This window comes from Atractosteus spatula, chromosome 19 (assembly GCF_055471065.1).
Source record: "Atractosteus spatula isolate fAtrSpa1 chromosome 19, fAtrSpa1.hap1, whole genome shotgun sequence".
NCBI classification, from domain to species: domain Eukaryota; kingdom Metazoa; phylum Chordata; class Actinopteri; order Semionotiformes; family Lepisosteidae; genus Atractosteus; species Atractosteus spatula.
Window position 1 is genome coordinate 2790586 of NC_142724.1, and position 27982 is coordinate 2818567.

The following is a 27982-nucleotide window of genomic DNA, read 5'->3' on the forward strand; positions in this document are numbered from 1 at the left end:
CCAGCCCCATACTGAGAGATACAACTCACTGGAATCTTACACAAGCCACCTGTGATGGCTTTAATGGCCTGCTCTTATCATTGCTTACATTCTAACCCTGACCTACAACAATGCACATGACTTGTTTTTTTCCTCTAGTGCACCTCTATGCCAATAATCCAGTGGCTCAGTTCCGAACCCCCCTGGTGTCTCAGTGGTACAGTCTGTTCACAAGACTGTACCCTGCCTGCCCTAACAATGGGCTGACCCCCATTAGCACTGTGGGTACAACTCAAGGGCTGCTTGCTCATTGACAGAGCACATGGCTTTTAGTAAACCTCTCTTTGCCCCATTGTCACGTCTCTGTGAGTTTCTTAATGGGCTGCGGTTGTAATTAAAGCCCTGTGCTTCAGCAATGTCAAGAATGCTCGGTCCCAAAGTATTCACCTCAGTCCTAACCTGTATTGAAAGAAAATACACCGGCTTACTCAGTTTAGTTTGGACAGAATGTACTTTTCATACATGTTCTCAGCACTAGAACTTTATTCTAAAGAAATCACTGTCAAACAAACCGCTGTGTCATTTGAGTCTGTTTAAAAACGCTTTCATGTTTGGTAAATTATATTTCTGAAAACGTGAAACATATTTTCTCTACTTCTCTGCTTCAGCTGACAATAATGTAATGTAATAAAAACTTCACACAGATGCATGAACGGTAAGACCAAGGAGTTTAACTGCTCGGCGATTTCAGTATTTCAATGGCTGCTCAAAAGGTCACTTTGTTTCTCCATACAGGCCTCACCCTAAAAGAACGTCTCCTTGCAAGAGTGTCTCTGCATGGCCAGTTTGTTATGGTTGAACTCTGGCGTTTGCGATGACACCAGGCCATGGGCTCTCCCTTGAGGCGCAGGGTCAGTCCTGGTAGCTCTGTTCCCTCTCGGGAGCAGAGACACAAAATTAATTTAATCTCCCCATTTCCCGTCTGTCTGCCAGTGGAGCGTACCTCTCTGCCAGATGGCCTGCTCTGCAGAGAACAGCCATTACTGAAAAATAATGTAGCTCTTCAGGTCCAACAAAATCTTCTTTTTGCAACCAACCAGAGCACCGGAGCTACCGTTAAGAAACACAGGCTTTCCCAATATCTGAGCGCATAGTGAAGGTGTAGGGTAGTCTAATAAACCTGTGGGGATAATATTATTTTGTATTGATATCTTCTCTTGGAAAAAAGAGCATCACCTCAACGTAGTAGTAAACTAGTTTGATGGTATCTAGAATGCAGAAAGCTTGGTGTTGCTGCCAATCTGTTGACAACCAGAAACCACAAATTATTTTTTTCTATGAATTCCTCTCTTGCATCTACGCTAAAGCCAAACACTGTTTTTGATTACTTTCTGCTTGGGTGCTAATAGTGAATCTGTACATCCTGTTGTGAGACCATATCTCCATGGCATAACTAAGTAAAAACTTCGGTTTAAATACGATGCGAGTAGTCTATGTTAATATAGACATAATAAAGTGTCTGTTTTACGCGAATCGGTCCTTTGCGTACAGTCTACCGTGAAATATTATCCGCAACACTATGTCTCCCCCTTGTGGATAGTTCGGGGTTGGCAGGAGGAACAGGCCAGCTGACTTCCCCTTTTATCCAACTTGGGCATGAAGCGAAAATATCGCGATATGTAGCATCAAGTCAGCCCACCCGTTATGACGTCAGTTCCGGGTTGCGCATGTCCGGTTGCCTGTGTTGTGTGTTTCGCTGCTGCTAGGAAGCCGCATCGCGGATTGGAATAACAACAGCAGTCCAGTTCCAAAATGGTGATTATATACAAGTTAAATCGTTCTATCAGCATGTTATCTGCCAATATTTAGAGCTGAGTGCATTGCCTGATCAGCGAACAGCGAATGTTTATGTATTTGTGGTTTCATGGCACAGTGGGGCGTTGGTCTTTTTGTACCTGGTAACTTTACTATTTTCTGCGTTGACTGGGCACGTATAAGCTGCGTTTAACTGTTTCAGTTCACTGAAAGGATTATATGAATGTCAAATTATAGAAATTCCGTCTTAAATGAGTAGGAGTACTGTACTTTTGCTTGGACAGCGTAGCGGAGCCGTGGTGTGAGGTGTGACAGCACTACCTCGCACAGTATAGCTCGTTCAAATCACTTGCCTTTGTTGAATTGTACGGTTAGGCTGAAGCATTGCAGATCTAGACCCTTTTCTTCTCGGGAGCTTTTGTGACCGTGTAAAACTATTCCTGTGTTTCAGTAGGTGGGCAGGTCAGTGTAAGACCCCTGGCCTGCTTTGAAGATGCACTGCAAGCTTACAGCGTCTGTTTCTCCTGTGTTGGCAACCCTGCCTCAGACTAGATAAGCTGCTGCTCGCAGTGTTTGATGTGACGGTCGTTACTGATGACGGCCGTGTCTTGCAGGCTGAAGTGGAGGAAACCTTGAAGAGGATTCAAAGTCAGAAGGGTGTCCAGGGCATCATCATCGTTAATGCAGAAGGTACGTTTGCCCACCTGCACAGGTGGCACAGTGGTCAGCATTGCTGCCTCATGGTGGTGGATTCCTGGGCTTAGTTCCAGACCTGGGGTGCTGTCTGTGTGGAGTTTGTATGTTATCCCCATGTTTGCGTGGGTTTCCTCTGGGCGAGTCCACATACTTGTATGTTCACTGGCTTCTGGGAAAACTGGCCCTGGCGTGAGTGTGTCTGCCCTACGGTGGACTGGAGTCCTGTCCAGGGTGTACCCTGCCTCGTGGCCACTGCTGGGATAGGCTTCAGCTCCCACACTTCGAAAAGCACTTAGAAAATGGTCTGTTTTCTTTACTTGCTCAAGTGGGCATCGCCAGTTGTTTTTAGGGCCGTGAGCCCAGGAGAGTGTGGAGGCTGGCAGACAGGCCCCCCTGGAGAGCCGTTCAGCATCACGTCTCTCGCACCAGCGTCCCTGCAGGCTGAGGCAGAGCCCGAGAACGCTAGGGCTTCAAGGAAGGTTTTTACTATTCTTAAACGCGGGCCACAAAACGTGTCCAGTGGGTTTCTGACCAAGTTTGATATCCTCCGTGTTCACAGGGGTTTTCCCCCCAGTATACTCCCACAGTACAGAAACATCCTGGCAGGTTAATTGGCTTCTGGAAAAACTGGCCCTGGTGCGAGTTTGGGCGCCCTGTGATGGACTGGCGTCCCACCCAGGGTGTACCCTGCCTTGCACCCCTTGCTTGCTGCGATAGGCTCCAGCTCCCCTGCAGCCCTGAACTGGATAAAGAGCTTAGAAGATGGGTGGACTTGAAATTCGTGCGCCGTGCGTCACCCACCTCACTCCCTCTTGCCCCTGCTGGTAGGGATCCCCATCAAGTCCACGCTGGACAACTCCACCACCGTGCAGTACTCGGGGCTCATCCACCAGCTGGTGATGAAAGCGCGGAGCACCGTGCGGGACATCGACCCCCAGAATGACCTCACCTTCCTCCGGCTCCGCTCCAAGAAAAACGAAATCATGGTCGCCCCAGGTAACCAGATCAAAAGCATTTAAAAACAAACATTTATTAGTCCAATCGCTGTTTGCATCTGTATTGCTAGATTGATTTTAAGAGCCGAGTGACGTTTGCAGCAGTATGTGGAGTTATATACAGTGCATGTCTTCGTTGAGATTTATAAAACTAGGGAGCTGGGCTTATTGCCCCCCCATAAGCACCCTGTAATTGTCTGGGGTTTAGTGGACTGTTGGTTCACGATACAGGAACGGAATAACAGGGAAAAAAAAAGCTTCACTGCATTATGTTAGTAGCTGTTTTTTGTGTTTCTATGCTCCACGCATGCTGATGTGTAAAATCCCTCGCCCAATGTCCTGCTCACTGACCACTGTGGGGGTGCGAGCAGGAGCAGCAGACGGGTATTAGCGTGGCTCAGCCTAAGGGCTCTCTCACCCAGAGTGCAGATCGAGCCCCTTGTCCGAGCTGGACGAGGGCCAGCTGCACGCAGGCAGAGCGTGGCCAGGATAGAGAGGGCCTTATTCAGGCAGGAGAGCCCTGCGACCTCCCAGGCGATTCTCACGGAGGGTTCAGCTCTGACAGGTAGGCAGGTGCTCACTCTCTGTGCAAACAGAAAAGCAGCAAAATGAGCAGAAACAGACTGGACATTAAAAATAGTTTAAAACAAAATCCCACTTATGTCATGCAGGGGGACATTGGGAGTGCTTTAAGGCAATAATATTTTAAGCTTGTTTTGCAATGTTCAGTAAAATGATAATCTTTGTTTTTTCCTTTTGACAGATAAAGAATACTTCCTCATTGTCGTCCAGAATCCTACAGAATAAGAAGACCTATTCCTTTTATTAAGTTATTTTTTTTTATTTAGAAGGCCAAATGGTTCATGTCGAAAACCGTGCCAGTGTCGGATAAATTGTTCTAGGTTTATCTTGGAGAAAAAAGCATGAATTAGTTTCATCACAAGTATTCATTTTGTGCAAAAAGTGTAATTTAGTGCAATAAGAAGTAAACCTTTACTGCAGCTCCATCCCTCTGGTTCCCAAGCTATACATCATAACTATACAATGAAAGAGAATGTATTCTCCATGCACATGCAGCAGAAAGCACAGGCTAGGAACTGCTGCTGCTTTAAAGAGTTGGAAACAAAATCACTGAAGTGCAGGGGTGAAGACTGACCGGGTCCAGTGCGATCCTGTGTTTAATTCCAGACTGCTTCCATGAAGGCCTGGAGCATTAATGATTAAGCATCCTGCACTGTCCTGCTCAAAAACTGGTCACTATATTTTCAGAGACGTTATGCAAGGATGTAGAACTTGTTCTTATTTACATTTAAACAATCTTTTAGTTTAATAAAACTTGAGGGGTTGGAAAGCTGTGGTTTTCCACAAAGGGAGCTGGCTTGCAGAGGGTGTTTGAATTTGAGTTGTATTTGTTTCCATTCATTTCCTGCACCTGTGAACTCAAAAGGCATCTGCAGCTCAACACGGTTTTTACCGTGGCTTTTGGGAAGAGTAGATTCCACTACGTGCACAGTGCTTTTCCTCCGATGTAAGGCCGTTTAAAATCTCTTGATTTCTTCAGCTGACTAAAGACAGCCACCCACTGGACGAGTGCAGAAAAGACTCATCTTGGCTCTTGCCCCTACTGTCTTGGACCATGAAGCACCCTTTTCCTTTACAGAACTTGTTCCATAATATATATTTAAGAAAGTCATGTGTCAATTTAAAAGCATCTAATAAACTTCTCATGGTGGCAATATGTGCAAAGAGTCTGTATGTTTGCTTGGGTTTCCTCCCACAGCCCAGAAACCTGCTGCTAGTGTGAGTGTTTTTCTGCCTGCCCTGTAATGGCCTGGTATGTACATGCACTCTCTGCACTGAATTAGACTGATCAGCACTGCCCTCTGCATTACATACAACACTTAATGCATATCAAGCAGAAATAATGATTCAGTTTTCACAGCCAGGATTGTATCAGAAACACCCAGTGAGGAATCCTACAGTATTCCCCCCCCCACCAGCTTTCCTTTGCCTACATGTCCAGTAGAAGTGTTCATTTTAATTGCAACACAAAACTACTAAAAACAAATAAAAGCCTCATTAACGCATAAAAGTAACGACCTCTAATTTTTGTTTTTAATATCTAAAAGGTCATTTACCAGGAGGGCATTCAGCTCATACAGCTTCTTTGCTAGTTAGTAGTTAATTGATCCCGGGATTTTATCGAGGTGTTTATTGAAAGAGGCCACGTGGTCAAAGCCCATACCCTGGATGAATCAGTTTGTCCAACACTCCCACCTACCCCGTCTCTAAACGTCAAGTTTAAACGTGTCACATTTCAATACATTGGGGGGGGAAAAGCCAAACATGGGCAATGTTATCAGTAAGGAGCACCATTGCGGGTCTTATTGTTGCCTTTTAAATTTGTGTCTCCAACCCCATTAAATGATTATGTTATACGAGAGCGTCTAAAATGGATGAAATGGATTCATGAAACACATCGAGCCGATTCTGTCGGCTAAACACTCCTCCACCCTCCACAACACGGCTCCTTCCCCTTTAAAAGTCTCCGGCTGACGTCATACTGCTCGGCTAGCTACATTGTCACAAAAGCGAGCTGGGCAGACAGAGATCCGAGCCCCAGGTTGTCCAGTCATCTGTGCTTAAGACGGGCGTTAAACCGGACTGATCCCTCACAATAATGCCTTCCGACAGACCTTTCAAACAAAGGAGGACGTTTGGTAAGTCATAAACAGTTTCTTTGCAAATTAGGACAATGTATTCCCCCCACTATTATTGATTACCAGATTGTCGTGTCGCTCAGTCTTTTGTTTACCAAACAAAAAAAAAAAGACAAACAATCTAGAAACCTCGTCTTAAGACGGCCTGTCGGGCACTTCTGTTGTGTCCGACCTGGGTGGGTTGTTTTTCTGCCGTGTACGTGAAACGGGCGTTAGCGGGTTGAAAGGTGTTTTTCTCACGTCCGTGTAGTTTATTAAAACGCGGAGCCATCCAGAAGGCCGTGCGTTAACATCGCCGCTCTTAAATCAGACGTAAGGGTGTTCGTTGAATACCGGCAGGACCGAAAAAGTTGGCATCCGTACCAAACCTCCCAGGCTTTATGGGCTCTGGTGTTGAAGGACGGAGACTTTGAGTCCCGTTATTACACCAGCTTTCTGGGTGCACTGCAGGACCTCGCTCTATGCGAGACCACTTCAGATAACGCAGCCAACAGCACCAGGTTTTGATGTCAGGTTCTTCACGAAAGAATTCTGTGATGATGTAGTATCGCCAGCCCCGCAGGGCAGCGCTGCCACAGAATGGTCCGAAGTCACAGTGTGCTTGGCGACGCGGGCACCCGGTTTGCACCCCACGGGGGGAGATGGTGAGGTACAGTGAAGTTACATGTAATTCACTGTTTAATATGGGTCCGCGTATGAGATGCATATCGGATGCATGGTGGCAAAAGAACAGCAAATTGCATAAAATGGAATCATTCTCTATATCAGAATGTATTACGTACATGACATACTATACATCAGATTAACCCAAAGAACGTTTTCATCATTCTTGTTAGGACGTTAAAAGCGATTCAGTTTTACGGACTTGATTTCATAAATCAGGATTTTCTAATAAGCGGATATTGACCTGTAATCCCGGTTATGTCGCATCTTAGAGTATTCAACAGGTGTCTTGAACAGTTTGACAACCTGTGTCACGCCTTACCGCAAATATCCCCCGCCTTTTCACTTAAAAATGAATCAAAGCAGGCTTGTGTGAAAATGCACGCCTCCAAAGACAGCGCCGTACCGCGCAGCCACGCAGGTTAATGGGGATGTTACTCGTCTTGGAGAGATCGTCAATGTGCTTCCAGACGGAAAAGCTGCTCGTCTGCAGAAATCTCCCAACAGGAAGGTCTCAAGGCGACCCGACGGCCCCGCGTGTTTCCGGCGCGGTGGGGGCGGAGCTCCGGGGTGGGCGGGCTCCGTCTTCAGGCAGGACCACACCCCTTCACCTCCGCGAAGCTTGGTCTTTTACTACAGTAAAAACCTGTTGGGACAGTGCATGCTGGATTCCGAATGCCAGCTGACCCCAGGTCAATTGTGTTAACGGGTGATCCTCATTACGGATTTCTTGCAAAGAAACCGTGCATATTAAGAGGATGTAGGGCTTGACAGCAAATTTGCAGTATGGGTAACGGCAAAATAAAAGCAATAGGCTTAGGAAGTCCTACAAATAGAAAAACGGGTCAATATTATTTTTTTCTTATGACGGTATAATTCAACAATGCCGAGGGATAATTAAGCATTCTATTTCATTTAGCACACAACTTTGGTTACATTTACAGGTTTTCATTTAGAAGCTCTACCTTAAGACGTCTTGTCGATTAGGGACTTGTAGCTGACAGCCGGTATCGGAACAACACGGAACTAATTGGTAAAGGAGAGGAAAGCCCCTCCCTTCTTGCTTTAAATAGACTCGTTCAGGCTCCGCCTCAGGTGGGTGTGAATAAGGAAGGGCTTGCCGATCGTGGCACGGGAAGACCACACACCTGCTGCTCTGTAGCACAGCTGTTCCTGGTTGAAGCAACACGTTTCTTGGCTGGAATGTTTGGTGTTTTTTCTCCACTCGGAAGGGTGGTGTCTTATTCCATTAATGAAATGCAGTAGGCAGAAACCACCCTCCAGCATGATGTTTAAGAGCCAAAGAACAATCCAGAGATTCAAGTGAACCCTGTTGATACCATCAGTGAAGGGCTCAGTTCTGGGACCGTGAGCTCGACTGGGACAGAACTCCAGGACCAGGATGTAATTTGCGCCCCTGGTGGGTGTGACCCTAGCAGACATCCCAACTTGGAAAAATTGATTTCGGGGGTCGACCCCTAGTTACCCCTGTTTGCCCTCTCAAGGGGCTTTGTGCTGTAGCTCCTCTTTGCTGTCATTATGCACAGGTCCCGCGGTCAGACTGTAGTATAATGTGATCCACAGATGATGGGGGGTCACTGCTTGGGGTGTTGTAATAAAGAATGGGGAGTTTTGCCGGTTATCCTGTTCCTGGTGGAAAACTGCAGTTCAGTCAGCATGACTGCACTCTCTGCTCCGACCCCCCGCTGATCTTTAAGGATGACTGCCTGTTATAACCTAATAATAGGTTTCATTGGAGCTCTTTAATTATATTTAGTTAGAGGTTGCCTTTCAACTTTTTCTTAAGTTATTTGTTCTCCACCTACTGAGTAGAAGAAAAGCTTTCAAAGGTTCGAAGCAAGCAAGTTGTTGGTTCCTCGTTAAGGACTAATTAAATAGAGAGCTCAGCTCCTTTATCTCGGAGTGGGAACCTCTGGCCTAGACCAGTCCTGGTGCTGTTTATGTAGCGGAAAATTGATTTTTCTCATTCGCCCACTGTTTATTTTTGTGCTGTCAGTGTTCGCGGTCAAAAGTCAGCCACGTCTGTGTACAGCTGTGTACTCTGATCAGGACGATCTGTGGTACAGGCAGAGACTGCCTGGCTGAACTCGTTTCAGTAGCTAACACAGGTCAGCTGGCTGTGTTACTTGATTTTATTGTCCCAGGTGGGAAATGTTCTTTGTGGGAATGTAAAGACATAACACATGAAACACAACATGAACACATGAACAAATAAGAGACATAAATGTACGATGAGAAAGAAAATATAAATAAAGTAAAATATACTGTCAGTTATGATTTATATATATATATCTCAGTTAACCATAGCAGGTTAATAAATGTCAGTATAAAAGATGACTTGCTGTTGAATCTAGGTGCCCAGATGGGAGGAGGTCACATTCCCTTTGTATGGCCATGACAGTCAGTCGTGACGGTCTTGGTAACCAGAGGGCACAGATACACCTGTGATTGGCCAGGCTGTGAGGGGGAGGGGACAAAGGACAAAAACGGGGAAGAGAGCTGCAGAGCCCTCGGGCAGCTGTTGTGTGACCTGAGAATTGCTGCTCGAATATAACCCTGCTGTGTGCGATGCCTGTTTACGCTTTCCGGCTCTGCCTCTGACTAGCTTCTCCTGTTTTCCTTTCCCCCTGACAAGCGGGCAGTGCCAGCTGAATATCATTTTGAAACACGCTTGGGCTTCACTTGTGACTGCGCAGTGTTGTGTCCCAGAGCTGGGGAACGTCTGCTTGCACCGGTCAAGGGTTACCCAGAGAGTCACACCGGTTACAGCCTCTGGAGCGGGCAGTGGAGGGCGGAGGGCACTAGAGAGTTAATGCAGGGCACGAGGCTTGCTCTTGTTTTTGATTCATGAGGAGTGGGACCCCCCTGCTCCATGACGAAGCCGCTAGGTATAGTAGTAGACTCAGTGAGAGGCAAGTGAGTCTTAAGACACAGTGCACGTGACTCCGGACTGGTGCACTCAATCATGCCATCAGAGGAGAACGTCACTGTGTGTGTCTGAAATTCTACCCGCCTGCTTGCACAACAAGCTCATTCCTGTGCTCGTGCATGAACATTTACAGGATTTATTCCACTGGCTTACAGCCTGTGTGATGTCTGGCATTAACCAACAGAGGTGTGTTGGTCTAGATCAGGAATCTCAGACTCAGTTCCTGGAGAGCCTGGTGTTTTCAGGTCTGTCTTCCACTTGAGCTCTGTTTACATAGGTAATCTAATTATTGAATTGTGTAATACTGTGTATGTAATACGTCTGACCAGGCTTTCAGTGGTAAATGCATAATGAAAGTGAATGTTGAACACTATCAACTGTAAAAGACTTGCAGAAGAATTGTATATATGTCTAAGTGAAAAGAATTGTGTCAGTTGTTTAATTAAGCACTCAGTCTGGAACAATCAAAAGACAGCAGACCCACCAGGAATTTGGGACCTCCTGGGTTAAGATGCTTCATGATTAACACTATAGGTAGTGGGGCTTCAATCACAGCAGATCACCCAGGAAGAAAGCCAAAATTGCTGCAGAATGGGAGTTACTAGGACAGGAGAAACAGCTTCGCATTAGCCTGCTGTTCTAAATTATATCCTGCTTCACCTGTTCTAAACATTTTAAGATATAGGCCTTTGAAGGGAAAAAGAGAACTTAAAATAATATCTCCTTTTTGTTTAATATATTTTTAAACCACCTGATTATATATATTGAAACAGATTATGTATTAGATATAGTACGAGTTGATCACCCTCCCTGAGACTCAGTTATCAATGTGGACTGCTTGCCATGTTTATTAGTACTGTATGTGTCATGTATGTGAGGCCTCCAGAGATATTCCTTCTATCTCCTGTTGTATTCCAGCCGACCGCTGCAAAGAGGTACAGCAGATCCGAGAACAGCATCCCAACAAAATCCCGGTAAGGCACTGCTTCCCGATCCTTGGAGATTACTGACTCCTGCACTAAGACACCGTTGAATCAGAAATCCTTTCTCTTATACAGCTGGATAGTCGTGAGTGTTTTAGAGACCCGAGGCCGTAAGCTTTTCTTTTCAGAGTTTGCTCCCTTGTTTGGACATTATTCTATTTAAAAGACTTGTGTGAAAAAGTACTAAATGATATGCAGCCGATATTTACCGTGTGCAGATTTGCCTGCAGTAGCATAGTCCTCAGGAGTGATGAGTGGCTTAGAAGAGGTATAGATTAATTTAAAATTATATTTTCTAGCCAGCACAAACGTTTAAGATCTAAATGAAGCATATGATGCCCCCATGTTTAAAGTACACAAAACTCCAGTTTGCTTCACATGCTGAAGTGTTTCATAAAGTTGTGTTCTAAAATCTCAGTCCTTTAGTGATGAATGATTGTTTTAATAATAAACAGATCACGGGAACACACGGCAGTGTGTGCGTATTTATGTTCAGGGTGTCTGTCTCCCTGTGATACAGTACTTTAATACAGCCATCATCCAGCACTTTAAGTGCTACTAAGATTAATGTAAGTCTCCAGTAAACACTAATACTGGTTTTAGCAAAAGCATGAAGCGAATGAGGGGGAAAGGAAGTTGGTTACAAACCCATTAGGTGTGCTTCCTGGCATAGGAGTGCGATCTCAGCAGGGGACTCCAGTTTGCTGCTCTGTGCAGAGAATGGTGGGCCTTTTAATTATGACATTAATCCTCCCTGGAGCTGGACTTCATCTACGTGACACAGCTTGGGCTTTAAATCCTGGTTTAAATCCTACTGTGGCTTCACTGTACCTTACTGTGCACTTTGCAGCATTTACTGTGCTATTATCCTGGTTCACAGCATTAAATTGCTGCAGCTATAACATAGTACATGCAATCTGATTAAAGAGTTCCAGACTGCCATTCTCTTACATCCCTAATGTGGGTCTACAAAAGCTCTGGTGGTTGTGAAGACCACAGCAGGGCTGCCACAGTTTTGAGCCTAATGCATTACTGCTGAAATGGTTCTGTAAGAGATGTGCTTAGCATTGAACAGCCTGTCCCCTGGGCTCCTCCCAGCTCCAAAGAGTCTGGGTGTCCGATTTCTGTAAAACACAGTGATAAACAGACGGAAACCAGCTCCACGCTCCTCCCACATCTTCTGGTCATCCTGGGGCAGGGTGGCGCCACTGTCTTCCCAGACTCTCCCAGCTTTCTCACCCTGCCTCCGTAGAGCAGCTCAGACTAACTCAACACTCAAACCACACTCAGATCCCCTCAAACACCTCACTGGTTTTTAACATGGGCTCTTCTAAAATCTAGCTGCTCTAATACAGCTGGATCGTTTTAGAGGACTGGGGCCATAAGCTTTTCTTCTCAGAGTTCGCTCCCTTGCTTGGACATTATTCTATTTAGAAGATTTGTATATATATATATTTTAAAAAAAACATTTTTTCTAAAAGCTTCTAGTAAATGATGCATGTACTGTCAAAGCTCAAGCATTGATTTTTTATTTCAAAGGGGAAAAAAATCACAAAAGGCATTGTTACAAACAGGGGGGTTAGAAACTGGTGGAAATCAGGAATTGACTGAGCAGTTTAATCGATCAGTACTCTTCCCAGTGTCACAAACTTCATCTAAAATCTAAGAGACACTTCTCAGTCACCCAAAGCTGTAACGGCATCTTCCCCTGTGTTGTAATGTAGTCTTTACAGCAATATACCACCTCATCTTAGACAGGAACAAAAAAACACTTTGATACTCATATACCATGCTAAGGGAAAAGCTGATTTTTTCATCGTGTACAGGCCGTGCGTGGTCCATGAGGTGTTTTTGTTTTGCAAGCTGTGGCTGTGATTAATGAGATCCCGGGACACGTGCTCACAGTGTTCACTTACAGCTCACAGCTGTATTCCCTGGGGTATGTGCCAGACCTTGTTACCCGGGGTCACTCTGTCCACAGCTGGGACGTCCTTTGCTGCCGTCCTGTGGCCTGGCCTGGTTCTCTGATCTCTCACACAACCACACTTCCTTCAGCACACAATCTGTCTGCAGTTTAAAAAAAAAAAGCTGCCAGACTAAGTGGAGCTGTGTTTTTCGGCAGCTAAGACATTTATTAAAGCAGTCTGAGAAGCACAGGGGTTGTGGATGGTAAAGTGTAGCAAATGTGTTGCTCATAATAGGGTGATGTAACATCTGCACAGTGTGGTTCTGAGTCTGAGGCAATAAAGTTATTCATGGCTAGCCTCATAATTCATTTTACCGATCCTAATAAGTATTCGTCAATGACACCAGCTCTTTCCAAGGCTTGTGCCTGTTGCAATGCCATAGAGTTTAATCGAGCTACCAGTCTCGATGGAGTGTTCCTTTCGACACATTGCTAATCCACTGAAGTAGCACGATTCTACACCCTCCCTTGCGGCTGTTCAATTGAAATGTAAGCACCAGTCATGCTATATAGTGTTTAGGAATTACTGTATATTCCTTAAACCCGCTTATTCCGTTTCACCCTGTAGGTGATCATCGAGAGGTACAAGGGGGAGAAGCAGTTGCCAGTTCTGGACAAAACCAAATTCCTGGTGCCCGATCACGTCAATATGAGCGAGCTGGTGAAGATCATCCGGTAAGATCGGTCAGCTCTTACTTCCACACAGGGGCTCCCAACTCCAGTCCCTGTGGTCCTGCATCCAGCTGACTTCCCGTGTCCTTTATTCGATCAGTAGCCTAAGGAATAAACTAAACCTCAGGTGGTTTGTTGTAACCTTGCACCTTGGTGCTGGCTCAGCCTGTTAAGCCCCAGGAGAGCAACCAGAGGCCCTTTTCAAAAGACCACTCTGTGTCTGTGTTCAGACGGTGTTTCCTCTGGTCAGGAAGGCTGAGAAATCTGGTGCACATGGTGGGAAAGCTCTTGCAACTTATCTGTAAGAGTGTCAGTGCATCGTCTGCTAGAATCCTAATAGTGTTGGTTGTTGCACCCCTGTCCAGAGTGCTTGACACACTAGCAATGGCAGAGGGTGAACTCAACTGCACTCTGCCTAAAAATAAAGCCTGTCTCTTCAGTATTTATAGAAGCTGTCTCCCTGCCTTCCACAGAGTGTATGTTCCATGACTTACTGGAGACCAGTACACCTTTAAGTTTCTGCTTTCAGAGAAGAAAGGTTGTCCCCATGTTTGAAATGGTTCAGCAGTATGAAGAAGGAGGTACACAGCAGAAGAAAAACAGAGTGAAGCCCAGCGGCAGTTGAATCGCATGTTTTGAAAAAGACCTTGGCACTCGGCAGCGCCAGTCTTTCTCTCCATTAACATCCTCCGGGGTGCTGGCGGCAGTCTCCCAGCTGGCGCGTGCTTGGCAGGGGTTTCGCACAGTGGTGTCGCTGCTGTGACAGCTCTGCAAGCTTGGCCATGGTTCTGGCCTCACCGCCGGTGGTCTTTTCAAGGTCCTTCAGCACCCTGGTCCCTGTGCTGGATTATTCACGAGCAGTTCATTCAGCTGAGCCATGAGCCAGTTCAGCCATAGGCGCCGTTTCTGAATTTTGGGTGAGGGAAGTCTGCGAGCTGTCTGCAAGGCATGATAGCTTCATTCCATTTAAACTCAGTTTCATTTTCTTATGTAATCAATCTAAACTAGATACTGTGAAAGAAATACAGAGGAAAGCTGTATGCAGAAGGAAACTCCTGGTGCGACATGTCCCTGGGCTCTGCTGTGTCTCCTGTGGCGTTTGTGTCAGATCTCTTCTCCACTCTCTCGCTGTTCCCTCCTCCCTTCTCTCCTGACCTCCAGGCGCCGCCTCCAGCTCAACCCCACGCAGGCCTTCTTCCTCCTGGTGAACCAGCACAGCATGGTCAGCGTCTCCACGCCCATCTCGGAGATCTACGAGCAGGAGAAGGACGAGGATGGCTTCCTCTACATGGTGTATGCCTCACAGGAGACCTTCGGCTGCTAGACGGGGGTGGGGGGCTGGAGAGAGAGAAGAGGGTGGCCTGACCCAGACCAGGAGTGGGAGGGAGAGTGAACTCCAGCAGAATGACTGCCTTCCACCACACAAAGCGTTCACTCCTCTCGTTTTCTCTCCTTCAGTCTCGGGCGCAGGACTCTCCCCTGATCCCCAGTAAACCCTACACACAGCAGCTGTCTGTTCGTGCACGTGTGGTTAAATACTCCTGCGATCTTTTCTGGTTTGTTTTCTATGCATCCTGCCCTTTTTCTCCACGTCACGTCACATGGTTCTGTATCGGGTACATCGCGTTGTGCCCCTTCCCTGAGGTTTAACCTTCTCCTTTTCATCTTGGGAAAGGCAAGCTTTGTACGCTGTTGCCGAAAAACAAAAGTTCCCAGGCCTTTTGTATTGTATACACTTGGTTTGGCTAAAGCCAGGGCCTTGTGTTTAAGGCAGAAGATCTCACTGATTTCAGGCAGAGATCTCGAGCCTCAGGTTGTTTCTCAAACCGGTCGAAGTCATGGCTAGCTCTTCTTCTTGCAGACTGTTCTGCATGTTGTCCTGGATGTTCTCTCCAGCAGGGTGAGACTTGGGTCATGTCCTCTGCAGCCCTCACTGCCACCCATCTTGAAGCGGTGGCCCATAGCTACTGGAAAATCTAGATGGACTGGCTTAAAATAACAAATGAGGGAGAAACCACAAAGCTGGTAGACAGATCCCCAAAATCAACACAGCAACATACAGCAAAGACATAAATCCTTTAGCACAGCTGAGGTTTGCATTAGAACTGCCAGAAGAAGGCCAAGCACTTCTTACTGTTTTTCTTGTGGGCTAACCTTTCTTCTGTGGTTTGAATATCGAATACCTTGAATGCTGGACAGTGGATGTAATATCAGGCTAATAATGGCTTAATATTAAGAATTACCTTCACGAACAGCCCTATATGTGGGCATGTAAGGGTTCGTGTGGTGACAGGAAGAGAGCGCAACGACAGAAACATTTTTATGTTTCCCATGTGGGATGAACCCCTAGTTCTTCCTGTACATGCGTAGGTCCACACACTGTGCACATGTCAGATATAGAACTTGTGCTTTGAAAACTCACGTCAAGTGGTTCACCGCAGTGCATTAAAGGGGCTGGGCTCATAGGTTTTAGGTTGTTCTCCTGTGTCACATCTCCATACAGCTCTCTCTCTTATCTCTCTTCTTCCTGGCTGAGGTGAACATCTGTCCTGTGTTACCCCACATGCTGCTTGCTGCTGCCCCTCTCACGTTCAAGTGCAATGATCTTTCTTTTTACTGCAGGGTGGGGATCGGAGGGGGTCGCAGTGTTGAACTGACGTAGCTCATCCATCTCGAGATCGGCATTTTTTTAGTGTAGGAATAAATAAGCTTTTTTGCACTTTAAACAACATTTAAAAAGTAGACAACCTAGGAAGTAAGTACTGTTCAATTGTGTATATACTATATATGAGTCCTGTATAATCGGATCTCCTCTAGAACACTATGTATGTGTATGGTTTTTGGCGTTTTGAATTTTTGAATGAGAGGGTTTTCAACGCTGTCTATAACTTGCACGTTGTTTTTTTTGGCTTAAATGCTTGTTCGCACTGTTTCAACATTTCATTTTAAAAAAAAGTGTTTTTAGCTCCATTTCGTCTGTCAGGTTCCAAACCAGAAAAAAACAATACAATTTTTCCTGTATTTCTATGTAAGACAGACAATGGGAATGGGTGGTCTGGAAATTGTACGTGTATAAACCATATATAAAGTAAAGTTATAAAGTCCGGATCGTTGACTGTGCATTTTTATCATATACAATATTGTAAAAAAAAAGGGAGAAGTTACCCTTTTTGTTAGCTGCAGTACTGAAGAATGTCATTGCTTCTAAATGTCGAGGGCATTTTACTGTTTCCATACAGAGGCAAGCACATTTCATTGATGGCTCTTTCAGGTAAATAGTACAGATCCAAGAGGTTCGGGCAGAGAGCTGGACTGCAAGATAAAAGCAAGATTCTACCTTGAAAAAAAGACTTTAAGGCCTAAATGTTTTGTTTTGCTTTCCAGTTTTCATTATGGAATTAACATCTTCCTTTCCCACCTATGAGATTTCTGTTCTGTCCGAGAACAGAGCCTAAATTCAGTCTTGCTGGCTTTCTTCCAACTTTTTTTTGGGGAAAAAATAAAATACGAAAACAGCGAACCCTGAAAGAGAAAATGATTTTAGAAAAATCCCTATTCTGAACGCCGGAGTTGTGCAAGTGGCGGCACTACTCTATTGGAACAGCAGAGAGCAGTAGAGTGCTACTACAGCATCCCGGCTTCCTCGTCAAGACGTGGCGTTTAGAACGACGAAAAACCAATGTAAAACTTAGCTTACACGGGAGCGCTTTAACGCTTTTTGCATACAAGGCAAAACCTAGGTTCGTTCTCTATGCAAACGTTTCAAAGCGTGTGCACATAGTCAAGTGATGGGAACAGCTGGAAAAGCTGAAAGAGCCACTGTTAAAACCTCCAAGCAGACCAAGTTAATCTTCTATAACCCTGCAACAGAAATTATATAGCTATGCTGCATGTTGATGGCGTATGAATTTTGAACGATAGTGTTTATAAATGGAGTCTATAATGTGCATGCCGACGATTTATTGTTCAGGTGGTTGTGTCCTCCACATGGTCTTCCTTGTGAATAAATCCACTGGGTTGAATTTGTCACACTGCCTTAAAATAATGTTTAGATGTTTAACAAGTGCTGGCAAAATCCTGCTCCCATACAACTCCTGAAGCTTACCTGAGACGAGCTGCTAGTACACACACCTGCAGAGGCGATCTGAGCAAGCGTCTGTCACAGCATCACACTGTACAGTACATTGCAATACAAAGTTCCCCTCGGCACACCGTCCAGTACAACTAAAAATTCCAAAAGTAGTTGCTGAAACAAATACTACTGGTCATTTGTTTTGTAATTGCTTTTTATTGTTTAACTATAGGTCTAACGTTAAAAATTGATGAAGCATTTATGTCGCATTAAAAGAAATTGCAATTGCTAAATACTTCAGCACAAAAAAACTGTCAAGATATTACACCACGCCTGATGTTGAAACAGTCGCAGGGAATGGAGACAGTGTTTAGAGAGGAAATGCCACAGTTCATGCTAACTGAATCCAGTCAGAAATTAATACTGTACAATTTTATAATCCACCAAGAATCACGTGATTTTGTACAATTCAAACTGTGACAAAAACAGCAACTTAATTACACTGAGGGAAAAATAATCATTCCCACTTCATTTCAAAAAACCATAAATATCTGTGAGTAAGCAAGAGAACTGTTTGAACACAATTAAAGTCCTGCAGGCCTCTTTCGTGTGAGGGGGAGTGTGCGTAAGTCTGGGGAGTTCAAATGTCCTTCTCCCTGCAGGGCCGACTGCTCCTGTCCCTGGGACACACAGGGCTCTTATCCTGAAACATTATTACATGGTTCCGGAGGCGACAATCTCATGAACATGAAGAGCCTCACCTTCTCCCTTTTGCACTTTGCAAAGCACAAGACCCCACCGGTGCACTTAAGAACACTCTCCTTAAAATTCACACCACAAGGGACTACAGCAAGTAACTGTGTCACAGTCCGGGGCCAACAGCCTGCTTCACCTCCAGAAACACTTAGAATGCGAGCTGTGTTTGTAACTTTACCTGCCAGTGCCCATCAACAGTTTCTGACTCTGTGAAGTGCTTTGAGCTGATCAGCGTCAGGAAATAGCACTCTACAAATTAAACCCTGACCAAATTGATTGAGGAATAAATTTTAAGACGAATACTTACGCACACCGTCTCGTCTCACAGTTAGCTTAAGGCTTGGCCAGTTAGTGTGACAGTCGTGTCGAAGTGTTTATGGCTTGTTTAGGGGTGCATGAACTCTCCCCGATGAGCATGTCTGCTGGAGACAAACCCCACCTGATGCCTTGTTCATGCAAGGCTTGTACCACACCTCTCACATGGCTTTAACTTCTTCTAAGCAGTCGTGAATCCCTCAAGAGTGCCTAGAAGAGGCTGCTCATTCAAGTGCTTACAGGAGGATTGTGAACTGTCAACCGCTCCTCTTTTTCAGTTCGGTTTAAGCTAAGAGTAGCGAGAAACATCCGAGAGGGGGAAACTTCTTTTTTAGCTTATTTTTGTCAACGAAAGAATAAATAGCTCCCTACAGGCCTAGGGAACGTGTCCATCTGAGCGTGCAGCAGACAGAGGCCATCACCTGCTCCCCCCGTCCGCCGTGTGCCGGACAAGGCCAACAGCAGAGTCCCAGTCGCTCAGTGATTTGCGCAGGCTTCGCCGATACCAGCTCCTAACTAAAAACATCCGCAAAATAAAGCCCAGTGAGAGCAGCTGCTGGTGAAAACCACCAGGAGGCCCGACAGGAACGAGCCCCCAGGGAGAGCAGCAGTGGAAAAGGCCACTCCAGGACCCCGACGACCAGTATTCAAAGGTGCAGGACCTGCTGGGGCGACGTCCACGGGTGACCAGAATGCTGCAGGGGTCCCAGTGCGGGGGGGTGGGCGATTGGGCGGGACTTTCCAGTGCTGTGGTGATGCGGAGGGGCAGCGGGGGGCCGGGGGGCCGAGCGCCACTCAGGGGCTGGAGGCCGGGGGCTTGAAGAGCCCGGTCTTGCGGAAGTAGCGCACGATGAAGGGCACCGACACCAGCGTGACGCTGATGCGCACGGGGGCGAAGAGCTTGTGCACGGCGTAGGCCAGCACGAAGGTGCTGGTGCCCGCCGCCATCTTGGACTGGACCACCGCCTGGCTGAAGCCCAGCTTGAAGAGGACAGCCGCCATGTCGATCCCACTGCAGCCAGGGGGAGAGAAGCACACGGTCAGCAGGGCAGGCTGGGATAGCGGGCATGAGATAGGAGCATCAGTAAGACTACACTCAGTCACCAGATCTTACACCCCCTTCTACTGCCACTAGAACTCCGACACCATCGGCTTAATGGACAATTCTGCCACACAACTAAGGAACTTGATAAACAGAAGACGCACACAGTTCAGTGTTTGACTGCCTGTGCAGGATGTTCTGAACAGCACACAAGAGAAAGGAACCAGCCAAGGGCTAGCACAAATCCAGCTGGGTTACAATACTGTCGGGGCGCCTCACCTAGCTCAGGGAAGGTGTCAGCAGTGCTTGGAACGGCCTCAAGGCTGTTAATCTTGCGGCTTTCAGAAATTGCTTTAATGCAGCTAGAGCAATGTGAGGCTGAAGGGGCCCAGCTGAAAGTACAGCATCATAAACATGTACTCTGACACCCTAGAAAGCAATAAGGAAAAGAGGTTTCCTCCAAGTCCTCCCCCCTACTTCAACACCCCATCACCTGGCTTACTTGGGAATGCGGATTCTGTCTCCGGCAACAGAACCACCACAGCATACCACAGCATACGGACACTTACCACTAGATTCTTCAATAGCTTCTACCCACAAGCAGTGAGATTGGCGAACACGTTTAGCCATCCCCCTCGGACCACACCTACACCATCACCCTCTACCTCTTTATGATTTCTTATCTATTGCACATCTCCAGTCATTGTTTACACGTCTGTATTGTTTACATTCAAACTGTCTACATGTTTACTTGCACATTGTCTACTGTTTGTTTGTATCCTGTCTTGATGCACTGTTTGCACTTTGTTTTGTTTTTTACACTTGTTTTACAATCGAGAGATTTTCTGTCAGTAAGAATTCCATTGTACCAGTACCGGTTACATATGGCAATGAAGTTCAAGTTCAAGTTCACAGCGTGTCCGAGGGCGAGATAAGCTCTCTCTTGCCCGGACACGGTTCCGACAGGAATGAGAGGCGGGTCTCCCCGAGCTGCATCTAGATGTTTACGAGTTGTCTGCGTCGCAGGGCTTGAAGTTCTCCTTCAGCTTGCCCCTTGGAAAACTGCGCTTTAACAAAACTGCCGGAATAGGCAGGTCATGGGGCCCAGCAGGGCTACATCATTGGTTCATCAGACTGGTTTGTCCTACTTGCTCTGAGGTAAGAAAACCTGTTTTGCCTCACTGGCCAGTATTCCAGGAATTCACACACTTCCTGCTCCGAATTATTATCCTCCCCCCCCTCCTTCCTTCGCACTTGTGCCTGTGTGTGAGTTAGCCTGTGCTAAGCGCTGGGCCATACTCAATCTCAGGTTTCTCCTGGCTCTTCCAGCGTGAGCAGCTCCAGTCGGGGAAGGAGCCCGATGAAGCATGTAAAATGAAGTATCACTTCCTGCTTGCAGACTCCCCTACATCTAGCTCCAAACATTTCCCAAATGCAACCAATACCGGTTTTGATGCTAAAGACACAAATATGGGGCGACTCCCTTAAGGAACTTAAATAACCCCAGAAAGCAGGCAAAGGGCTTTCCTTGTTGTAGGATAAAAAAAAATCTAGTTCCCTTAAAAGGGAGTTATTCATAGCCTCCAGGCCAGCTGATTTTATTTCTGTCGGGTTTCCTTTTTCAGTGCAAGCGAGCCCTGCAGCTCAAGCACGAACAACAGGCGCGGGGCTGGTACAAATGCACCTGGGCCGGTGCCCAGCCAGCATCGGGAACACGCGCTCTCCAGAGAGCCTGAGCCTGGAGACCAGCTGCTGATCTTCCCGCTAGGCGCTGTGGGCTTACACCTGCACTTCTGCTAAGCAGCAGCCAGACGTGCAGTTTGTGCGCTGCGCTGCTTGGTGCCTATCCTGAGTTTTCAGCTGGCCCCGCCTCTCTCTTCCTGCCCCCCCCCGTTTGGCACTTTTCTCTTTCTGAGCTTTCACTTCTCTTGAGCGCCAGCGACGTCTTTTATGGACTTTGGCACGTTTCATGGCATGACTCGTGCTATGCATACACCAGTAATTAATTTTTTTTCAGATTAGAGAAGTCGCCCTGGCTAAGGCCCGTTGCTCAGAAATAACAACAGTGTTGCTCAGCTGCTTAGCTGTTGAGCGTATTCACAGTAAATATGCATCACTTTCCTGCCTGATGTGAGCTTCGCACACTGAAGGTAATTACAGGCTGAGTAAGTGAGGCCGTTACTGACCAGTGCACCTCATTGGAAATTGAATACCATTAAAAACAGGAGTTTGTTCTAATTTTCACAGGGCGTTACAGCTAATAAATTCTGTAAGAATGTATTCAGCATCAGCAGAAGGAATCAAATTCCTTCCACGCTTATTATAACACTGAAGCACTGCTCCCAATCTCCTGTGGGCAGAACGCCACTACTGCGCACTTCTCTCTCCTGTTGCTAGGAAACGGATCTTCTATCCATGAGGCAGATAGCGAGATGGACGTAAATTATGACTATGGCCTGCTTTGTCATCTCGCAGGGTGAAATATCAAAGCCTCTGCCATTTGCAGGAAGAGAGTTAGCCAGCATGCCGCGCAGGCATCCTGCACAAGGAATCGTGCAGCGAAATGGGAATCTTTGCCCAAGATGATGCTGTGTGAAGCTGTCACTACAGTTTCATGGGTATAAAAGAGATTGCAAAAAAGGACCCTGTCTAAAGCAGTGTTGCTCACCACCTAGGGGTAGAGAAGCTTAATGCAAACACACACACTCGCAGATGTACTGTAAGTGCCGTTACCCTGCTTCTGAAACAAGGTTCTGAAGTATAAGAAATGCTGCCTATTAAACTACACTATGCCGTTAATTTTATTCCATGCTGGTCCAGCCAAAGAAAGAGGTGATTCAGGGTGCAGCAGGACAGACGTCACATCCTCAGCGCTGTACACGAGCTGATCGCTCCAGCTGCGTGTGGGATAACCAACCCGTCACGAGACTAACCACCCGCACTCTCCCCCTCCGACACGGAGCGCTTGGCTCAGGGAGGAGATCCTGCCCGTCTCTCAGATGACCCCGGACAACATTCCTACCCCTGCCGCTCGGCTCCACTCGGGACGGAACCGAGGCACTCCAGACACCGGGTTCAAACCACTGGAGCACGGCTGCAGCCCTGGGGCCGTAGAGTCTGCAGGATCCACTCAGGGAGACTGTAGTTTACACAGACCCGCAGACTCCTTCCAGCTGTTGAGGGTTCAAACAGACCTAAAACACCTGCTGGATTTTGACCCCTGAGGCCTGGAGCTGCGCACCTGCGGTTCGAGAATAACTCCTGCCGCCGTCAGGAGGGCAACGTCAGAAAGAACCTCCCTCACATCTACCGTCCTCATCCGCACGCATCTCGGTTTCTCGTCATTCGTGTCAGACCGGACCAGATATGTGCCCCCCCAGTTGGACATCCACACGCAGTGAAAGTAACGGTTCCCACTGAAAGGCGGGGCGCTCCTGTTCAGTGTTTTTAAGGTGCAGCTTCTTTTTTTTTTTTTACACAAGCCAAAAAGCTGTCAGTGCTTGCAACACTAATCTGAGTCAGCCTGCCGCGACCGAGATGAAAGTCAAACTTCTGCACACTTCAGCTTTTCGGCTCCACCAGCACGACCCGATTCGCGACAGGCGGCTCGTTTTCCCCCGGGCTCGCGGGCCGACTCACCTCGAGATGGCCAGGTAGAACATTCCGAGGGACACGAGCGAGATTCCCACGTGGAACGTCACTCCCACCGCGCCGTACTCCTTGAACACCTTCCTGAGCTGCTGGGTTTTGCCGAGCCGCCCGTCCTGAGACTGCTCCGGGCTCGGGACGCCCTCTGGGGGCTGAGAGAGGCGCAGACGTCAGTATCCGCGCCGCCGCCACTTTGACAGGGGGCGAACGCTTGAAGCTTGAGCGCACAGGCAAAATAAACACATCCCCACACCTCTGAGTCTGCCACATGTGCGTAGGAGAACTGAGTCAAGACAAGAGCAGCCCGTCTCCCACACACCTGCGCGAGACTTCAAAGACTTCAACAGGAAAGCCAGCTTTTCATTTCTTTCAAAACACGAGCTGTGCACCCTACAGCGTGCAGGGAACTTTTCCTTTCTTCAAGAATGAACACAAACACAAAGCTTTTCACACGTGCTGAGGTCCTGAGCTCTTCAATTAGTGTCACAGACCTCCAGAGGCACTTTCCACCTGGAATGATGGCCCCTCAAACATTCTGTAATATCTCTGGAAGCACAGACAGCAGAGGCCTGGTCTAGGGCTGGAATTCAAGCTAAATTGCTGGACTGTGCTGTGCAATTAAGGTGATAGCTTCTGCTATTCTGTTCCTCTTGAAAGAAAAAAACACAGAAATAAAGCTCTCTGGGTCTTCAGAGCATTGTGAAAACTGAGCCCTCCCAGCACTGGCAGGCAGAGTCACCAGATCTAATTGTGCCAGCAGGCTCTGGCTGCTATGCAGCTTGCTGGACAGACCGCGAGCAGCCAGCTCTTACTTCAACGCACAGCCCTCGCCTGCTCAGGGCTCCTTCAGGGCTGGCGGCTCATGGATACTAACAATTTGCATGGAAATGACCATTTCACTGTTACAACGACAAGCCTGAGCACGACAACACATGAGCACGGAAACTGCAGTTTCGCCACCACCCCAGAAGAAGAGCCGGTGTCAGTAAACAGGAGAACGCAGACTCCACTGGGGACACAGCGCTGCTTGTGCGCCCAGTCTCAGGTGGCAGGGCAGAGCCCGACTCAAGGAAACAGGAAGGAGCAGAAAGCCAGGAAGAAGCTGTGCATAATTGCAAGAAATAAAGAAAAGGAAATAAAAGGACGCAGTCTGACACAGCACAGGAAATAACTCTGCATTATGTCCCGCACTATTTTTAGAAAAACCGTGACCTCTTAATCCGACGAAAGCCAGCAGCAGCCCCATTGCTGGAGCACCACCAGCCGAGCCAATCGCGAGGAACGACGGACTCCTGTCTGCCGAGCGGGATAGGTCTCGGCCCGAGTCCTCGGAATTCGCTGGGCCCGGAGGAGGGGGGGGGAGCAGAGCTGCCTCTGGCCATGGACAGGACTGCTGCCTTACAGTGTGCCCATGAAGGCCGAATCAGAAAACACAACAGTCCTCTCCACCTGCACGCACACTCACAAATCCTCTTTACTCGAGAGTCTCCCCACGCGAGGGGGGGTGACTGACAGAGAGGGGGGCTGATTCGGGAGGCAGCGTGAGCAGAAGCAGGGCTCGATTTACAGAACCGTTCACCGAGATAAAACGCGCGGATCAGGATGTGTGTCATCCGTCTCCTCTTCAGGGAAAGATTCTACCTACTCAGCCCGGGCGGAGGCATTCATTAAAATGAGTGCCAATCTAGGGGAAATTTATGTAAATAAGGTTTTTTTACCTTATTTACATAAATTTCCCCTAGATTGGCACTCATTTTAATGAATGCCTCCGCCCGGGCTGAGTAGGAAAACACAATGGAAAACAGAAGCTGAATAGTCACCTGGCGTTATCTTACAGTGGAATAAAACACAGGCATTAACCTGTTTCTGGATCATACGGTTTCTTTGTCTTACTGCCTTATTTTTGGTTCTCTAAATCAGACAAAACACAGCACATCATCATCACCCTCAACACAAGAGCTCCTAAACCCAGTTCATCTCATTTATCTCAGGTGGCACATGAGACACCCAAGCCTCTCTCTAGTTTCAGATTTCTGCGCTTCTTGGGAAAGTTCGTATTTCAGAACAGCACCGCGTTTCCAGATCAGAGTTAAAGGTCACGAAAGCGAGCGATATATATATATAGAAGAAAAAAAAACCAACGCACCCCCACACAACCCCCGCCGCTGCTATTACATTATTCCTCGTAGGCGGCGAGGAGCAGCGGAGCGGGCGGTGTCGCCCCCGCGGAGGGGAGTCTCTGGGTGTCAGGGGGCTGGAGCAGGAGAGATAACAGGCGGGGGCCGGCGCACAGCACACTTCAGAGCCGAGATAAGCAACCTGCGCAACGAACTTGCAGGAGGGCCCCGGTGGTCCCCAGGGGCTGGACCTCCTCCCAGGAACCAGGGAGGGTAACAGACACACACAAGCCGGTGAGCGACGCGGTGCCTCCTGGTTCCTGTTAACACCACCTGCGTCGCAGCCACGGGAGACGACAACAGTATGCCTGTGAACTTGTACCCTACTTTTGGAAAGTCCGCTTGAGACGAAATTGACATCTTGCCGATTAGTTTACACCGGGTCTGGGGAACACGCCACACACACACACCGAGCAGAAAGAAAAGAAAGACTACAGCTACAGCTCCATCGGGTCCGATATGTCTGTAATCCGTGAGAGGGCGGCTCGTTTATATAACCGTTTTATTATTGGAAATGAAACCAGAGCCATCCATCCCGGCACAGGGCCAGCCCACGTGCGCCAGTTGACATCAAACCCAGGTGCGCACAACCAGGGAGAACTTCTCTGAAAGTTGTTTCCCCCCCCCGCAGTAGGGAAACTCACAATTACCTCGCATTTCGGTGCCGAGCTGGTCTCCACGGCTCCGGCCGCGAGTTTCTGGGCGGCTACTGCGGGAGAGTCGGCTTTCAGCTGCGCCCTGCCTGCGGGAGAGAGCAGATAGAAACGCCTTCCAGCCGGGAAGAGCGTCTGCCCGCCGGACCCCCGGGGCATCCACGGCGGGTGACTATACCCACTGGGGGGGCGAATCCCGCAGGACCACGCGCCGGCGGCCAGTCCTGTTTCCCCCGCCCTCGCCGGCGGACTCCTGCACGAGCTGTAATCCACGGAGGTCCGGCGGTGGGGGAACCAGTCCCCGGCGTCTCCTTCCCCCTCTGCGTGCGGCGGTGGCGGTGCCGGTGCCGACGCCGGGCCGGTGTTCGCGCTGCCGCCCAGGGCGAACGCTGCACCGGGCTGGTCGTGCGACGCGCAGGCGGGACTCCTCCGGAGTCTCCGGACTTGCCCCGCTCCCGGGAACTTCCAGCACCGGCCCGGGGCGCCGGCGTCTCGAACCGCTACCTGCAGTCTTGCTCCCCGGCAAAGCAGCATTGCGTCTCCGCGACTGCCTCTCCGGCTCCTTCGCTCCTTTCTTGTTTTCGATGCGCGGCGCTCAACAGCGAGCGAGTGAAGAAGCGAGCAAGAGCTCGGAGCCGCCGCGTCTCCCCTGCTTGTTGCGCCGAACTGTCTCGCAGCACCCCGAGACCAGCCCCGCCGCCGCCGCGCGCCGGGCGCTCGTGACCGAGCTGTTTACTGTGCGCTGCCTCCCGCGACCAATAGGTGCACAGGACACGCCCCCGCCCCCCCCTCCCCCTCCATGCAAATACGGGCTTTCAAAAAAACACGCAAAACTCCAGAAAGTTGACCGTGATCTGTGTATCTTTTCCCAGCTGCACCCGATGCCCGGTGGAAAATCGAACGCATGAAAAAGAGACGTTGAGAGGACTTCGAAAAATTCGTCTCTGAGCTAGTGAAAGCTCATGAGGGTGATAGTGGCTGATAAATATGACCTCCTTTATTTTTTCCAGTTTGATTGTACCTTTTCTCCTCCTCGTTTCACGGAGGGTGTGGATGCCCCTCGCACCCGCAGCCACCGGCCAGCCTCGAGGCGGCGCCCCAGAGCCCCGCGAGCACGCACGCGCGGGCGGGGCTGCAGGGGTCGAGGCCGGGCCCTCGAGGGCTCTGTCCCGGGCGCGCGGGGGACGAAGGGTCGGGCTCGTGCGCAGAGAACCCGAGCGAGGTCATGTCAAGGTCGTCTTTCGGCGAGCGGGATTGGAACTTGAAAAATACTACAGTAAAACTGCTGAACCCTCTGCTTCTACCCACAACACCGCGGGTGTTCGTACCACCACCTACTACAGCTAGTTAATGCAATTTGTAGTTCTGCTGACAGTTATGCGATTGCTTTAACGTAGGTTAAAAAATGGCAATTGTTCAGAATATGTCCGCTCGGACCTCGGCTCACAGAGAGAACTGACCAACAGCATCCCGAGAGCCCAGCAGAACAAGACGGCGCCACCTCGGCGCCTTTCGCCGATGACGTGGACTGAAATTTACAGCAAGAATCCCTAGTACCTCATAAAGCGCCGTTCTTCGCATTCAGAAAGAAGTATTTCACTGATGCCTGTAGATGATACGACACCTCACGTCCTCTCGGGGACTCACAGATACGGGTGTTTCTCGCCTGGCTCTGGAGGCATTCGTGACTCATCTCGCGTGATGGTACGTTTCATCTGTCGATACGACCAGGTTTCAAACCGATACGCGAGGGATTCACTTTGCCAATAAGAGGGTGCCCTGAAGCAGAAGTGCTTTCTGTCTGCTCGTTTTCAGGAAATGCCCAGACTCGCTTTTTTTTTTTCCCTCTTTTGCAGGAAAGGCCTGCGTTGTGAGAAGAT

At 48.3% G+C, this 27982-nt stretch overlaps 3 protein-coding genes across 4 annotated transcripts; 2 read left to right on the plus strand and 1 right to left on the minus strand.

The window, feature by feature from the left end:
• Nucleotides 1–1690: 1690 nt before the first annotated feature.
• On the plus strand, nucleotides 1691–5221 carry dynlrb1 (dynein, light chain, roadblock-type 1). Its single transcript, XM_088937273.1, has 4 exons — nucleotides 1691–1794; nucleotides 2409–2484; nucleotides 3319–3486; nucleotides 4249–5221. The coding sequence occupies exons 1-4, from the start codon at nucleotides 1792–1794 to the stop codon at nucleotides 4290–4292; spliced, it is 291 nt and encodes a 96-aa protein (XP_088793399.1). The 5' UTR covers nucleotides 1691–1791; the 3' UTR covers nucleotides 4293–5221.
• An 824-nt stretch (nucleotides 5222–6045) lies between these two features.
• map1lc3a (microtubule-associated protein 1 light chain 3 alpha) lies at nucleotides 6046–16545 on the plus strand. The gene is made up of 4 exons (XM_088937272.1): nucleotides 6046–6205; nucleotides 10737–10792; nucleotides 13336–13442; nucleotides 14601–16545. The coding sequence occupies exons 1-4, from the start codon at nucleotides 6166–6168 to the stop codon at nucleotides 14761–14763; spliced, it is 366 nt and encodes a 121-aa protein (XP_088793398.1). The 5' UTR covers nucleotides 6046–6165; the 3' UTR covers nucleotides 14764–16545.
• A 1162-nt stretch (nucleotides 16546–17707) lies between these two features.
• Nucleotides 17708–26844, minus strand: mims2 (mitochondrial inner membrane scaffold 2). Of its 2 annotated transcripts, XM_088937275.1 has the most exons (4): nucleotides 26285–26826; nucleotides 26100–26191; nucleotides 23264–23424; nucleotides 17708–19594 (listed from the first exon to the last, which is right to left on the minus strand). In XM_088937275.1, exons 1-4 carry the CDS (start codon nucleotides 26634–26636, stop codon nucleotides 19378–19380), a joined length of 822 nt encoding a protein of 273 aa, XP_088793401.1. In that variant the 5' UTR covers nucleotides 26637–26826; the 3' UTR covers nucleotides 17708–19377. The 2 variants fall into 2 exon arrangements, with proteins under 2 accessions (XP_088793401.1, XP_088793400.1); XM_088937274.1 differs by having other exon boundaries at nucleotides 26100–26844.
• Between the last annotated feature and the right edge of the window lie 1138 nt (nucleotides 26845–27982).

Bases quoted from the DNA above. Each gene is read 5' to 3' on its own strand.
- mims2 (XM_088937274.1), bottom strand. From the start codon at position 26,636: ATGCTGCTTTGCCGGGGAGCAAGACTGCAGGTAGCGGTTCGAGACGCC. The intron at 23,425-26,099 runs GTAATTGTGAGT...CGCCTCTCTCAG, and splicing joins GCTCGGCACCGAAATGCGAG to CCCCCAGAGGGCGTCCCGAG. The intron at 19,595-23,263 runs GTGAGTCGGCCC...CCCTGGCTGCAG, and splicing joins TTCTACCTGGCCATCTCGAG to TGGGATCGACATGGCGGCTG.
- dynlrb1 (XM_088937273.1), top strand. The intron at 2,485-3,318 runs GTACGTTTGCCC...CCCTGCTGGTAG, and splicing joins CATCATCGTTAATGCAGAAG to GGATCCCCATCAAGTCCACG. The intron at 3,487-4,248 runs GTAACCAGATCA...TCCTTTTGACAG, and splicing joins CGAAATCATGGTCGCCCCAG to ATAAAGAATACTTCCTCATT.
- map1lc3a (XM_088937272.1), top strand. From the start codon at position 6,166: ATGCCTTCCGACAGACCTTTCAAACAAAGGAGGACGTTTG. The intron at 6,206-10,736 runs GTAAGTCATAAA...GTTGTATTCCAG, and splicing joins CAAACAAAGGAGGACGTTTG to CCGACCGCTGCAAAGAGGTA. The intron at 13,443-14,600 runs GTAAGATCGGTC...CCTGACCTCCAG, and splicing joins GAGCTGGTGAAGATCATCCG to GCGCCGCCTCCAGCTCAACC.